The sequence below is a fragment of the Globicephala melas genome, chromosome 7 (genome assembly GCF_963455315.2).
Source record: "Globicephala melas chromosome 7, mGloMel1.2, whole genome shotgun sequence".
In the NCBI taxonomy this organism is placed as follows: Eukaryota; Metazoa; Chordata; class Mammalia; order Artiodactyla; family Delphinidae; genus Globicephala; species Globicephala melas.
Window position 1 is genome coordinate 44,235,833 of NC_083320.1, and position 16,772 is coordinate 44,252,604.

The 16,772-nt window shown below is 36.4% G+C and overlaps 1 protein-coding gene across 7 annotated transcripts in view; it reads right to left on the reverse strand.

Annotated features, from left to right (window-relative positions):
• The window catches only part of PMS1 (PMS1 homolog 1, mismatch repair system component), a 98,447-nt gene that overhangs the window by 58,785 nt on the left and 22,890 nt on the right, over positions 1 to 16,772 (reverse strand). For all 7 annotated transcript variants that reach the window (XR_009564585.1, XM_060302146.2, XM_060302147.1 and 4 more), the window contains one exon: positions 3,097 to 3,260. Coding sequence is in view for 6 of the 7 variants with exons in the window: in XM_060302146.2 (XP_060158129.1) it covers positions 3,097 to 3,260 (164 nt within the window). In the remaining variant the exon portion in view is untranslated. The remainder of the gene's footprint in view (positions 1 to 3,096; positions 3,261 to 16,772) is intronic.

Here is a 16,772-nt window from a genome sequence, read left to right on the forward strand (position 1 = left end):
CCTTAACATTCATGTCACATGTAAGTGGGATAGGTAGAAAGCCATTCCTTAAATTACTTCTCTCTCTCTTTTGTAAGAGACAGATCAGACCTTCTTATGTCAATAATATCCAATTCAGCTTTTTTTTTTTTTTTTTTGCGGTACACGGACCTCTCACTGTTGTGGCCTCTCCCGTTGTGGAGCACAGGCTCCGGACGCGCAGGCTCAGTGGCCATGGCTCGCGGGCCCAGCTGCTCCACGGCATGTGGGATCTTCGCGGACCAGGGCACAAACCCGTGTCCCCTGCATCAGCAGGTGGACTCTCAACCACTGCGTCACCAGGGAAGCCCTCCAATTCAGCTTTTGCAATAACAGCAGGACTCTAATTATCAAGACAGGATTAAATTCAAAACAATTTTTTAAAATACAAATGATATTTTAAGCAAAGGAAAATCACGAAAATCCACAAGTATGAAGTATGAAAGTATCCCTTATCTGAAATCACATATTTACCATTATGTTCTAAACTAGTGGTCTATAAAATTACTCATGCACTTATGAAAGAGCTACTACTACTAAGTGGGTTTCAGATATCACCACATTGAGAAAAACTTCTAATTCTGGGAAATAGCTACTTTATAAATGAAAATATATGTAGCAGGACCTCACAGGGATTCAGTTACAAAACAAAAGTTGAAGACTGTAGTGCTCATCTAAGAAATGGCTCTAGCATTTCTCCAAACAAAATCTACTTTAAATAAAGTCACTGAATCTACTTGTAAATTATTTCTCTTTGGCTGTCTCATTATTCAATATGCTTTCAAGGAACATGGTGATGAAAGAAGAAAAATACCTCTTTCTAACATAACCATACTGGCAAGAACATCAACATTATCAGTATTCAAAGAATGTCTTGGCAGGTTAAACCTTCATAAAAAGAAGGAACACTATTTAATCCAAGATGTCAAAATAGCAATAGTACTTCTCATATTATGTGCAATATGATTGTTTGTTTCTAATGTAGAAAAAAATTTCAAAAAAAGAAGAGACAACAATATTGCCATCTTTAAATTTTAAGCTAAGGCAAAAAAATTCTTCAGAAAAGCACATAAAGAATGACAAACATAAGCATGTTTGTAAGAGCAGAGCAGGACTCAATGTTCAAAGAGATTTATGATAATGTATCAATGCTATTTTAGGACATTTAACAATATAACATTTGAGGCACAACAGCACTATTAATAAATAGAAGAGTGAAAAAATAATTTATACTAAAAGAAAAAAGCTTGAAAATATAATTGAGTCCATGATTTCCTTGTGTAATAATAGCTAATACTTAATTTTACTATAAAACTTTTGATAATCTTACATTACTTGCATGGTATAACACTCTCCAGGATTTGAACTGCATCTGAAATTACTGAAGACCACCGAGAGACCTGCGTTTGCTCAGTATAAGTTCAGATACGGTGTCTTCCAAAAATTATAAAATACAGTGTATTAAAAAATACTACTTTCCAGTTTCAAAAGAAAATGCCTACACTGATGATCTTACACAGATTGGGATAATAATATAAACTTACTCAAAGCTTAGAAGATATATATTTGACTTTAAATATGCATCTCCATTACACAGGGCAATAATATTCTTCTGTTTTCTCTTAAAACTTTTCTCTTTGGTTGTAGTCACTTTTCTTTTATAAAAATGTAGCTCCTGTCTTCATGTTTTACCTTTTTCCATTTGTTTTCCCTTCGTGATCACTGTTTCTTCTGCCCTTAATATTTTCTTAACTTGGGTAATTCAACTTTTAATGACTAAATGTCCTTTGGATCAAGAGGTCATAGGGTTATTTATATTAACAGGATGAGTCTCTATCTATCAACATCCTGAGGAATCCTAGCATGATAGAGCTGGAAGGGATCTCAAGGTATCATTTGGTTGAGCTCTATACCAGCAGGAACAGGTGGCTGACTATTTTTAATGTTTTTCTTTATTTTTTTAAGATGACCAAAGATTTTGATCATAAATATTCCACCATAACTTGGTTTAATATGGAATCTTCTTAATAACAAGTAAAAAGACATGGAGTGGAAAGAAAACTGGATGAAAAAGGGTTCTGACCTCAGTAGTATTACTTACTATAAAATAGAAAACAATTCCTTAGATCATTCTGAGCTTCAAGTTCCCCATACAAATAGAGATAAGGCTGTCTAACCCACAAGGTTATGGTAAGTGCTCTGAAACCTGGAAAAGAACTACACAAATGTAATGTAGTATTAAAATGGGAAGACAAAACAGTAGAGTGTGAAGAACCTATACTCTGTAGGCAGGTAAAGTTTTGAAAACCATCTCAACAATTTACCAGCTGTGCAACACTGAGCAGAGTATCATACCTCTGAGTTCAGAGGACAACTGCAAATTGATATAATGTCTACCTCACCTGGCTGTTGCTGTGGATATAGGAGTTTTACACACCTAGCATAGGCCCTGGCATTGTGTACACTCTTAATAAATGTTAACTCTCTACTCCCCATCAGGTTTCCAAACTTCTGCTGTGTGGTTCTACTCACCTTACATTAAATATTTTGAAGTGCATGTGTGGAATTTTATGAAAAACATAACAATCAGAAGATATGTAAACCTTTCTTTCCCCTAAGATTCATCAAGCAACAGGAGGAATTCCTTATCAGCCCTGCTTTGAAAAATGGAAAGAAATGAGGTAGAGTTTCCTTTAAAAACTTAACAAAAAACTCTTCCAAAGAAGAAACAGTTTAGAATAGAAGGTGGAAAATGTTACTAAATTGTGAATTCTTTAAAGGAAAAGAACAAGTCCTACTCATCGTCATAGTTAGGAAGCAAACATTTCTTGGATGGAAAAGTCTCTTGGTAGAATCACCTATCTTAGAAATTAAGAAATAAAAGGTTCAATCAGATTTCATATAGGTACAAGGTAACAAAGTAAAGATGCTCTTTAAACAATAAAGAAAAAGCTAAACAAATGTGGACACATTTTGAAAGAAGACTCTTTACATATCTAACTGATTTAGATAAAATATGTTGTCCCTTTATTATATCATATACCAAAAATGTCCTGTTGAAACTACAATAATGCTTACCTTGTTATGTACAAAAACAATCCTTACATCAGGTTTAAGTATACCATAGTTTATGAGGAGATCTTGGACCTTTTTTATTTCCTCTTTACATTTTTTAGCAGTTGAGTAAAATTGCTTTCTTACAGGTAGATTCTTAAACAATCGTAAAGCAGTTACAGTTGTACCTGTTGGTAGATAAGAGGAAAGCATATTTAGATGTGGAAGGAACTTCACAGATCTTCAAATCCACATACAATCAGTAATTAATCCCTTTTATCACTGAAGGCCAGTCCTCTTCAAACTCTGGGAACACAAAGAAGGCTCAACCTTGCAAGCTATTCTGATCCCTTGCTAGGCTCTCCTATTTGTAACAGGTCTGACCTGCTAAGTATGATCTCTTCTATGTGATCTAAACAAGAATAATCTTATTTCTACCACTGCAGAGAAACATGGGCTTACTAGAATGTACAGTATCTTAAGAAATCTGCAGATATTCAAACTACCTGGTGATGATGCTTATTCTGCACTTTGAAATACATAGGTGGTATAAGGCTAACAGCATATGTGATAACCTTAATTATTCAATTAAAAATTCTTATCTGATGCTCAACATCGCTAATTATCAGAGAAATGTAAATCAAACCTACAATGAGGTTATCACCTCATACTGGTCAGAATGGCCATCATTAAAAAGTCTACAAATAATAAATACTGGAGAGGGTATGGAGAAAAAAGAACCCTCTTACACTGTTGGTGGGAATGTAAATTGGTACCGCCACTATGGAAAACAGTATGGAGGGTCCTTAAAAAAAAGTTACCATATGATCCGGCAATCCCACTCCTGGACATATAGCTGGAGAAAATTCTAATTCAGAAAGAAACATGCACCCCAATGTTCACAGCAGCACTACTGACAATAGCCAAGACATGGAAGCACTCTAAATGTCCACTGACACATGAATGGATAAAGATGTGGTATATGTATACAGCAGACTATTACTCAGCCATAAAATAGAAATAATGCCATTTGCAGCAACACGGACAGACCTAGAGATTATCACACTAAGTGAAAAAAGTCAGACAGAGAAAGTCAAATACCGTATGGTATCACTTATATGTGGAATTTAAAATATGATATAAATGAACTTATCTACAAAACAGAAACAGACCCATAGACATAGAAAACAAATTTATGGTTACCAAAGGAGAAAGGGCAGGAGGGAGGGATAAACTAGGAGTTTGGAATTAGCAGATACAAACTACTATATATAAAACACGTAAACAACAAGGTCCTACTGTATAGCACAGGGAACTATATTCAATATCTTATAATAACCTATAATGGAAAAAATATGAAAAATAATATATATATGTAAAACTGAATCACTTTGTTGTACACCAGACACTAAGACAACATTGTAAATCAACTATACTTCAAATAAAAAAAAAATTCTTATCTGAAATAATATCTAATTGCCTGGTTTAATTTACCTCATCTCCTGAACAACAACAAATACGCAAAACACAGGATAATCTAACAAAAGGATTTTTTTAACTTTGAACTTATTTAACTAAAAAGTTGAGAGGTGGGATCAAGATAGCAGAGACAGAGGATACAGAGCTCACTTCCCCTCTCTAACACATCATAAATACAACTACTTGTAGAGCAATTCTTACTGAAAACAAACTGGAGACTGGCATTAAGACTCTTATACAACCAAATGTGTAAGAAAGATGCACATGAAATCAAGCAGGAGGGGAAGAGAAGCAAGTCTGTGTAATCCCCCTCCTCTTCTTGGAGGGGGCACAGATGCGGAGGGAGTACACAGGCTCAGAGATCCTCCCTGAGGAGTGAGCGGTTTGAACCACTTACTGGGCACCCCATCCATGGGGTCCAACACCAGGAAGATGAGTCGCTTCAGGTGGTTTGAAAACCAGCAGGATTGACAGTGGGGCTATAAGAAACCTAGACTCCACTCATGAAGAGCACGCACATGCTTGCTTACTCCTGAAATAAGGCAGAGGAAGCAGATTAAAACTGCCCAGGTCTCTGGCCTGTTTCCCAGTACCACCCCAGCACATATCTCAGACAAGCTGAGCATCCACTCTGGCCTCGGCTCATTCTGTGGCACAGCTCCACACTGTGACAGGGCTGCCACAGCCAAAGGGAGTGCACAGTTGTAGGGGATGGGGCTGGCTTGGACCTGGGGCAGCATCCAAATGGGGTAGGGGCAATCATTGCTGGCACTTGCAAAGGAAGTGCATTGGGAATAGTCCAGAACTCTGGTGCCAGGACAGCCATGGTGCATGCCTATTCCACACTGAGCATTGGCCCTGGTCCCTCTTGCTCTACAGCATAGCTCCACATTAGGGCAAGGGTTGTCCTGGCTGAAAAGAATGCACAATTGTAGAGGGTGAAGCCGGCTCAGGCCCGATGCAGCATCTGAGCAGGGTTGAAGTCAGCCTCTGTTGGTGCTCCTGGAGAGAGTAGATCAAGAGTAGTATGGAATTCTAACTGGTGCCAGGACCACCACAGCCTGCACCCCGACCCATGAGAAGCACCCACACCAGCCTCTCTTGCTCCAGCTCCCCTTAAGGGCAAGTGTGCCAATGCTGGGAGGGGAGAGCACACACTTAGAGGGAAGAGAGCCCGCTCAGACCTGACCCTCAGACCTTCTATTCCAGCAACATGGGACCTGATCCCATCCCCAATAGGGTGGTATTGGCCACTGAGCAGAGAAGCCCCAGCTCACACGTGACTCTGGTTCTAGCCCATCTATCTCTAGCCCTACTCCCCAACCAAGGTGAAAGCTGCCACTACTCCATAGGGGAAGATGTAACTCATGTTCATATAAAATCCAGCTCTCCCACCAAAGGCACCTGGCACACACAGACAGTATAGGGATGCTCCCAGACAAGGATGCCACTACAAGGCCAAGATAAGTAACTGTTTCACCAAATTCCATAGAGACAGAAAAAGTTAAGCAAAATAAGAAGACAGAGGAATTTGTTTCAAATGAAAGAACAAGAGAAAACCCATGAAAAAAACAACTAATGACACAGGTAAATAATTTACTAGATAGAGTTCAAAGCATTAGTAATAAGAATGCTAACTGAACTAGGGAAAAGAACAGATGAACAAAGTGAGAACTTTAACAAGGAACTAAAAGGAAACAAAAAAGAACCAGTCAGAACTGAATACAATAACTGAAACAAAAAACATAGTGGAAAGAATTAACAGTAGACTTGGTGATACAGGAAGAACGCATAAGTGATCTGGAATATGAATAATGGAAATCACCCAATCAGGACAATGAAAAGAAAAACAAATTTTAAAAAATGAGAAGAGTTTAAGGGACCTCTGGGACAACATCAAGCATACTAACATTTGCTTTGCAGGGGTCCAAGGAAAAGACAGAGAGAAAAGGGGTCGAAAATATATTTGATGAAATTATGGCTGAAACCTTCCCAAACCTGAAGAAGGAAAGAGATATCCAAATACAGGAAGCATAGAGGGTCCCAAACAAAATGAACCTAAACAGACCCACATCAAGACATATCATAATTAAAATAGAAAGATTAAAGATAAAGGGAGAATTCTAAAGGCAACAACCACCCCCCCCCAAAGAGTCATATATAAGGGAACCCTCATAAGGCCATCATTTGATTCTTCTGCAGAATCTTTGCAAGCCATCAGGGAGTGGCATGATATATATAAAGTGCTGAAAGGAAAAAACCTACAACCTAGGGTATACTACCCAGCAAGATTACCATTTAGAATTGAAGGAGAGATAAAGAACTTCTCAGACAAGCAAAAACTACGAGTTCATCAATAATAAAATGACTTTAAAAGATATGTTAAAAGGTCTTCTCTAAGAAAAAGAAAAGGCTACAACAAGAAGTAATAATCTGTTGGAAAGTAAAATCCCACTATTAAAAACAAATATAGGGAACTCCCTGGTAGTCCAGTGGTTAGGACTCGAAGCTTTCACTGCTGAGGGCCCCGGTTCAACTCCTGGTCGGGCCTGGGTTCAACCCCTGGTCGGAGAACTCAGATCCTACACGCCGCATAGCACAGCCAAAAAAAAAAGCAAAAACCAATATATAGTAAAGGCTGTCCATCAACCACTTAAATATGCATGCTACTATGAAGATTAAAAGACAAAAAATTGTAAAATTAACTATAACTACAATACAGGTTAATGGATAAAAATGAAGATGTAAAATATGACATCAAAAACACAAAATGTGGGAGAAGGGAGGAAAAAAATGTAGATCTTTTATAATGTGTTTGAACTTAAAGGACTACCAGTTTTAAACAAGTAGATACAATTATAGGTCAACATATATGAACCCCACGGTAACCATAAATCAAAAACTACAATAGAGGGAGTACCCTGGTGGCTTAGTAGTTAGGATTCCAGGCTTTCACTGCCATGACCCAGGTTCAATCCTTGACCAGGGAACAGATCCTGCAAGTGGCATGCGCAGCCAAAAAAAAAAAAAAAAAAAAATACGATTCACAAAAACTAGAGAAAGGAAGACAAGCATACCACTAAAGAAAATCATCAAATCATAAGGAAAGAACCTAAAAGAAGACGACTGAGAAAATATACGGAAACAACCAGACGATAAGTAACAAAATCGCAATAAGTACGTACCTATCAATAATTACTTTAAATGTCAATGAACTAAATGCTCCAAGCAAGAGACACAGGATAGGGTCTTCCCTGGTAGTGCAGTGGTTAAGAATCTGCCTGCCAATGCAGGGGACACGGGTTCGAGCCCTGGTCCAGGAAGATCCCACATGCCGTGGAGCAACTAAGCCCGTGTGCCACAACTGCTGAGCCCGCGTGCTGCAACTACTGAAGCCCATGTGCCTAGAGCCCATGCTCCGCAACGAGAGGTCACCACAATGAGAAGCCCACGCACTGCAACAAACAGTAGTTCCCGCTCACCGCAACTAGAGAAAGCCCGCGCATAGCGATGAAGACCCAACGCAGCCAAAAATAAATCAATAAATTTATTTAAAAAAAAAAAAAAGACATGGGGTAGCTGGGAATTCCCTGGTAGCCTGGTGGTTAGGATTCTGGGCTTTCACTGCTGAGGGCCCAGGTTTGATCCCCTGGTAGGGGAACAAGCTGTGGGGCATGGCCAAAAAAAAAAAAAAAAAAAAAAGAGAAAGAAAAGCCATAGGATGGCTGATTGGATTAAAAAACAAGACCTGACTATATGCTGCTTACAAGAGACTCACTTTAGAGCTAAAGACATACATAAAATGAAAGTGAGGGGATGGAAAAGGATATTTCATGCAAATAATAACAAGAAAGCTGGGGCAAATAATACTGATATCGAACAAAAAACACTGTAAGACAAAATCTGTAACAAAAGACAAAGAAGAGAATTATACAGTAATAAAGGGATCAATACAAAATGAGAGTTTAATACTCATTAATATATATGCACCTAACAGAGGAACACCTAAATATATAAAGCAAATATTAACATATATAAAGGGAGAAATTGACAATGATATAATAATAGTAGGGGACTTTAACACCCCACTTACACCAATGGACAGATCATCCAGAAAAAAAAAAAATCAATAAGGAAATAGTAGTTTTAAATAACACATTAGACCAGCTGGACTTAATAGATACCTACAGGACATTCCATCCAAAACAGCAGAATACACATTCTTTTCAAGTGCACACAGAATGTTCTCCATGCTAGAGATCACAGGCTAGACCACAAAACAATTCTCAAAAATTTAAGAGAACAGGGCTTCCCTGGTAGGGAAGTGGTTGAGAGTCCGCCTGCCGATGCAGGGGGCGCGGGTTCATGCCCTGGTCTGGGAGGATCCCACATGCTGCGGAGCGGCTGGGCCCGTGAGCCATGGCCGCTGGGCCTGCGCATCCGGAGCCTGTGCTCCGCAATGGGAGAGGCCACAACAGTGAGAGGCCCGCGTACAGCAATAAAAAATAAAAATAAATTGAAAAAAATTTGAGAACAGAAATTACACCAAGCATTTTTTCTGACCACAACAGTATGAAACTAGAAATCAATTACAGAAAGAAAAGTGGGAAAAACACAAACACGTGGAGACTAAACCACATGCTACTAAAAAACTGATGAGTCAATGAAGAAACTAAAAAGGAAATTAGAAAATACCTTGAGACAAATGAAAAAAAAAACACACCTTTACAAAATCTATCACATGCAGCAAAAGCAGTTCTCAGAGAGAAGTTTATAGCAATCCAGGCCTACCTCAAGAAATAAGAAAAATCTCAAATAAACAACCTAAACTACCATCTAAAGGAATTAGGAAAAAAAGAACAAGCACAGCCCAAATCAGCATTAAGGAATGAAATAATAATGATCAGAGAGGAAATAAAGAGTCCAAGAAAACAATAAAAAAGATCAACAAAATCAAGAGCTGGTTTTTTAAAAATATAAACAAAATGGATAAGCCTTTAACCAGGTTCATCAAGAAAAAGAGAATCCAAATAAACAAAACAAGAAAATGAAAGAAGAGAAATAACAACCAATATCACAAAGATACGAAAAAATCTTAAGAAAATACTATAAACTGTCATATGCCCACAAATTGGACAACCTACAAGAAATGGATAAATTTCTAGAAATATAATGTTCCAAGACTGAAGCAGGAAAAAATAGACAATCTGAACAAACTGATCACTAGCAGTGAAACTGATTTTATAATAAAAAACTCTCAGTAAACAAAAGCCCAGGACCAGAGAAGCTCACATGGGAATTCTACCAAACATATAAAGCAGAAATAATACCTATCCTCTCAAACTATTCCAAAAAATTGAAGAGGAAGGAACGCTCCCAAATTCATCCTATAAGGCCTCCATTAACCAGATACCAAAACCAAAGACACTACAAAAATAAAATTACAGGCCAATCTCTCTGATGAGCATAGATGCAAAAATCCTCAACAAAAGATTAGCAAACCAAATTCAACAATATATAGAAAAGGATCATACACCATGATGAAGTGGGATTTATTCCAGGGATGCAAGGATGGTCTGACATCTGTAAATCAATCAATCTGATACACTATATTAACAAAAAGGATAAAAATCACATGATCATCTCAATAGACACAGAAAAAGCATCTGATAAAATTGAACCATTCATGATAAAAACTCTCATCAAAGTTGGTATAGAGGGAATGTATCTTAACATAATAAAGACCGTTGATGACAAATGCAGTTAATATCATGCTCAACAGAACAACACAAGGATGCCCACTCTTGCCATTTCCATTTAACATAGTATTGGAAGTGCTAACCACAGCAATCAGACAAGAAAAAGAAGTAAAAATAATCCAAATTGGAAAGGAAGAAGTAAAACTCACTTTTTGCAGATGACTTGATATTACACATTGAAAACCCTAAAGTCTCCCCCCAAATAACTACTAGTACTAATAAATGAATTTAGTAAAGTTGAAGGATACAAGATTAATATACAGAAACCTGATGGTAATAATGAAATAACTAATAACTAATAATTAACTATCAGAGAAAGAAAAGAAGAAAACAATCTTATTTAAAATTGCATCAAAAATACCTAGGAATGAACTTAACCAAGGAGGTGGAAGATCTATATTCTGAAAACTATAAAACACTGATGAAGGAAATTAAAGATGATACAAAGATATGGAAAGATATCCCGTGTTCATGGATTGGAAGAATTAATATTGTTACAATGTACATCCTACCCAAAGCAATCTACACATTTAATGCAATCCCCATCAAAATACCCCTTGACATTTTCACAGAATTACAACAAATAATTCTAAAATTTATATGGAACCACTAAAGATCCTGAAGAGCCAAAGCAATCTTGAGAAAAAAGAACAAAGCTGGAGGTATCAGACTGACTTCAGACTACACTACAAAGCTTCAGTAATCAAAATAGTATGGTACTGGCACAAAAATAGACACATAGATCAGTGAAACAGAATAGAGATCCCAGAAATAAACTCAGGCACTTATGGTCAATTAATGACAAAGAAGGCAAGAATATACAATGGAGAAAAAATGGTCTCTTCAATAAGTGGTACTGGGAAAACTGTACAGCTACATGTAAAATGAAATTAGAACATTTTCTCACACCACTTACAAAAATAACCTCAAAATGGATTAAGTATCTAAATATAAGACTAGAACATCTAGAAGAAATCACAGGCATAACATTCAGACATAAATCAGAGCAATATTTTTTTGAACGTGTCTCCTAAGGCAAAGGAAACAAAAGCAAAAATAAACAAATGGGGCCTAAATAAACTGAAAAGCTTTTGCATGGCAAAGGAAACAGTTATCAAAACAAAAAGACAACCTACTGAATGGGAGAAAATATTTGCAAATAATATGACCAATAAGGAGTTAACATAAAAAATATATAAACAACTCAAACAACTCAATATCAAAAAACAACACACCTGATTAAAAAGTGGGCAGAAGACCTGAATAGACATTTTTCCAAAGAAGATATACAGATGGCTAGCAAGCATGTGAAAAGATGCTCAACAGTGCTTGATCATTAGAGAAATGCAAATCAAACCACAATGAGTTATCAACTCACACATGTCAGAATGGCTATCATATGACTGCAAATAAACTGGCAAGGATGTGGGGAAAAGCAAACCCTAACACACTGTTGGTAGAAATGTAAATTGGTGCAGCCACTATGGAAAACAGAATAGAGGTTCCTCAAAAAACTAAAAATAGAACCACCATATGATCCCACAATTCCACTCCTGGGTATGTATCTGAAGAAAACAGAAACATTAATTCTTAAAGATACATGCACCCCAACGTTCACAGTAGCATTATTTACAATTGCCAAGATATGGAAACAACCTAAGTTGCCAAGATATGGAAACAACCTAAGTGTCCAACCACAGATGAATGGATGAAAAAGATGTGGTGCATATATAGAATGGAACGCTACTCAGCCATGAAAAAAATAATGAAATTCTACCATTTGCAACAACATGTATGGACCTAGAGGGTACTATGCTTAGTGAAATAAATCAGACAGAGAAAGACAAATACTGTATGATTTCACTTATAGGTTGAATCTAAAAACAACAACAAATGAATGAAAATAATAAAACAGATTCACAGATGTAGAGAACAAAATACTGGTTACTAGTGGAGTGAGAAGGGGGAGGGGCAAGATAGGAGTAGAGGACTAAGAGGTACAAACTGCTTTGTATAAAAGAAACTACAAGAATATATTGTACAGCACAAGGAATATAACCAGTATATTATAATAACTTTAAATGGAGCATAATCTATAAAAATACTGGATCACTACATTGTACACCTGAAACTAATATTGTAAATCAACTATATTTCAATAAAAAAAGAAAAAGAAAAAACGTTGAATAAAGGTATAAAAAGTATATTGCTTAAATATCAGGTTAATAATTAGCTTTTGTTGGGGAAAAAAACATGAAATTAGTACTGGATGCTTTCTCAAGGCCATAAACCGTTAAGTCTGTGTTTTTTCAAACACTGAGCAACTTTTAAAACTACCAGTCACCAGCTAATCCCGACTTATTAAATCAATCTCCTCACATGATTCTAATGAATGTACCGCAGGGTTGAGATACAAAGCACTGAAAAGTCAAAAAAACAATTTAGTGTATGGTTTCTCAAACATTTACTGTGGGGGCTGACTGGTGCATTTCAAGATGTGTAGCTGCATCCCTGGGCCTCTACCTACTAGATGCAGTCGGCACCCAATCCAGTTGTGACAATCAAAAATGTCTCCAGAAAATGTCAAATGCCTCCTGGTGGGGGTAGGAAATTGCCCTTGGTTGAGAATCACTGATTCAGTATACAGCAACTAGCATTAAAAACAAACAAGAAAAACTAAAATACAAATAGACTGAACGAGAACAAAAATAGAATGCATCACACATAGTAAGTGTATATATTGCATTAAGAATTTTTGTTTTGATTAGATTTGTATAAACTGGGTTGCTATGTAAAATGTATTTCTTACTGTGAATTGGAATCAAAAAACCTGAAAGTTGCTGCAAAGGTCAACTTTTGACCTACTGCTCATAAGAAATGGCAAAAACACAAAGAAATGACAATCAAGAGGGAAATATAAGACTTAGAAGCCTAGCATAAAATCAGGAGTTCCAGGAAGAGAAAAAGAAACAAATGCAGATGTAATTAAATAAGTAATAGAAGAAAATCTTCTTGAGTTAAAGGCTTGAGTGCAGGTTTCAAGAGCTTAGAGCATTACAAGTAGGAATTAAAAAAAAAAAAAAGACACCACATTCCACTGTAAGTCCTAAATTTTAAGGAGAACGGAAAGGTTTTCCAAACCTTCAGAAAGCATAAGTTCCTTATGAGGAAAGACTTGCATCAAATTTGTTATCTATAACAGTAGAAGACAACCTCAAACTACTTAGGTGTAATTAAGAAACTTACATCAAGATATGATATGTATATGGACAAAATGTAGACAGTTTGGGACCTGCAAGGATTTGAAAGTATATCAACCAAAGTATATATGATGAAAACAGTGGAGGATGAACACTAAACAAGCGACAATTATATCAAAACAAGAGATTTCACAATAAGAGAAGAAAATAAACTTGGTGATCAAAGAATCTTAAGACCTGAATGTAAACAGAAGATGGTAATGTAGCTGGCATTTACAATATAATTGTTAAATAAAGATTTTTAAAATGTAAGAAATATCATGTTGGGGAAATCCTACCAATAGCTTGGAACTCAATGTTTTAAATGATTCTTACATTGGGTAATAACTGGAGAAAAGAGTTAGGAATAAAGAGGGATAAAGCTTACAGGGTCCTATATAACCTTCACTATGGATATCTTCTTTCCTCTCAATGTCCTTCCTTCTGTTATTCCAGCGCATCAGATTTCTTTCCACCTGAGGGCTTTTGCACATGTTCTATCCCCTACCCTTTGCATAGCTAACTCCTTTATCAACCTTCAGTCTCAATCTAAGTAACACCTCTTTAGAGAATCCATTCCTGAATGCCCTATCAAAGGCTGTTGCTCCCAAAGTTAAATCACGTTTTATTTCTTCCTAGAAATGATCAATATTTGAAAAAACTTGTGTCTGCCTCTTCTTTTAGAATACAAGGAGCATGAGAGCAAGTAACTGTCTACCATGTTTGCCATTAAATCCCCAGCACTTCAAACAATGACTAATAAGCTGTGGGCAATTAACTAAGAATTTTTGAACAAATGAATGAATGCACTGAAGAAAGAAAATAAAATAAATAAGGTAGTAGGTAGAAACTTTGTTTAAATTGTTTCTGTAGTTAAAGAAGCACACATTGTATTTTTATAATTTTTGGAAGGGAATTTACTATAAAAGAAAAAAACAAAGAAAACAAGGTTAGGGAAAAAAGATCTTTGTGGAATAGGACCAAAGGAAAAGCTGTATTTCTACTTTGCTCACACCTGATGTTTTTCTGCTTTTTTTCTCTTGATTAGGTGCTTCATTAGCATATCACAGTTAGCCTTCCATATCAGTGGGTTCTGCATCAGCGGATTCAACCAACCACAGATCCAAAATAGTTGGGAAAAAAAAAAATCCAAAAAGTTCCAAAAAACAAAACTTGAATTTGCTGCGTGCAATGGCAACAATTTACATAGCATTTACAATGTATTAGGTATTATAAGTAATTTAGAGATGATTTAAAATATATGGGAGGATGCATGTAGGTTATATGCAACTACTACACCATTTTATATAAAGGACTTGAACATCTGAGAATTTTGGTATTCGCAGGGGGCCCTGGAACCAATCGGATACTGAGGGATGACTGTACTAACAATTTAAAATGGTTTTCTTTTTTGGCCTCCCTCCATTTTTATGTAGGGTATTTTCTTGGCCTAAATGTACATTTCACTTCCACCAAAGAACAAAAGTCCTAGGAACACCACAGTATTCCTCACTAGTAACACCGTGGTGCTGGTATTCTCTGCCTTAGGGAAGTAAAAAAGCTACTGTTAAGTTCTGAGGTAAAGTTGACAGATCAAGGAATGCACGCAGAACAAGTATGCACTCTGCCTCCATTGCTAAACAGAGGTCACACTCACAAAAGAATTCACATCACACCCTGTTCTGAAACCTCTTATGCCTTCTGCTCATCTCACGCTACATTCTCCCTAGATTTTTCCTCCACTCCAACAGCTTCAACTGCCTTTCATATGCCAATGATTCTTTTCATCAAAACTGTAAGAAACACCATACTGTTATGAAACTCTAAAGAAGATAAAACAGGCCAATTAAAGTATGCTACAATGCCTTAACAACAGTCCCATGCAAAACAGAACTAGTCACACCAGACTTTCATGCTTTGATATTACTTTCAACTAGTCCCATGGATAAGGCAATTTCCTCTGGTGTCTTCAATTTCAATGCTTGGCATGTGACAGCAATCCTTTTGCATTTAACGCAGCTTTTTTCACTTGTGGCTATTTTCTCTTTTTAGGTCTCATAAAGCATTTGTTGCTTCAGAAAGAAAATACAAAACTGTTGTTTATTCCTGAAATCAACACACAAATTACAAACAATGCACAAAACTGCTTGTCCAAAAAGGATTTGAGGAAGCCATTTATTATAAGCCACAACCTGTTTTCAGAGATGTCAAAACATGCATCTTATAATTAAGATATATATCTTAGACCTATAACACTCAAGTTATATACAGATGCTTATTCAAAATTATTACCTGGATATCCCAAAGATACCTCAAATCACCACACACAGACCTGAACTCATAATCTTTCTTCTTGAGTCTGATACTACATCTATCCTCCCTTTCTCACATAACACTGACATCCAACAGTTTCTAAAAGCAGGTACTCTAGATTTCCTCTACCTCTTACTACCAATATTGCTTAAGTCACCTAGCCCTATCCATTCTATCCCCAAAATATCTCTCAAATTTATGTCAAGTTCCTTCCTTCTCCTCAAACCTTAGTTCAGGATAACATCTCTTCCAGTAAGACATAAATTACGGTAGGAGTTATAATGTCTTACTGGTTAATTTTTTTAAATAGCATGATATCCATCCTCTACCTAAAAAGTTTCAGGGGCTCATCACTGGTTGCAAGAAAGGGTACAAACTCCTTACCATGATAAAACAGGCCCATCATAACCTAATATCCAAGTTACCATTTTCTTACCTAATCTCCTGCATCTACTACCTCCCAACATTCTCACAGAACTTTGCTATGTCATGCTTAGTATACCAGTTTAACTACTTTATTGGCTTTTTAGCTATACTTCTTTGTATTATTTTTAGTGGTACATTTTTTAGTTCTAGAATTTTCATTAGGTTCTTTTTTAGAATTCCATTTCTCTGCTGATATTCTCCACCTTTTACCAATTGACCATCTTTTCCTCTAAATTCTTTAACAGTAGTTTTAAAAGTTCTTGTCCCTAATTCAAACATCTGCAAGTTTGCTTATATCAACTATTTTTTCTCTTGACTATGAACCTCACTTTCCTTTCTTCATGTCTCTCAATACTTTTATTTTCATCAGACATAATATATAAAAGAACAATAGATATTGAAATAGATATTTTCCCCCAGTGAACGTACTTCACTTTCTCATCAAACAGCTAGAGTGAAGAATAGAGCTCTTCAATATATAATT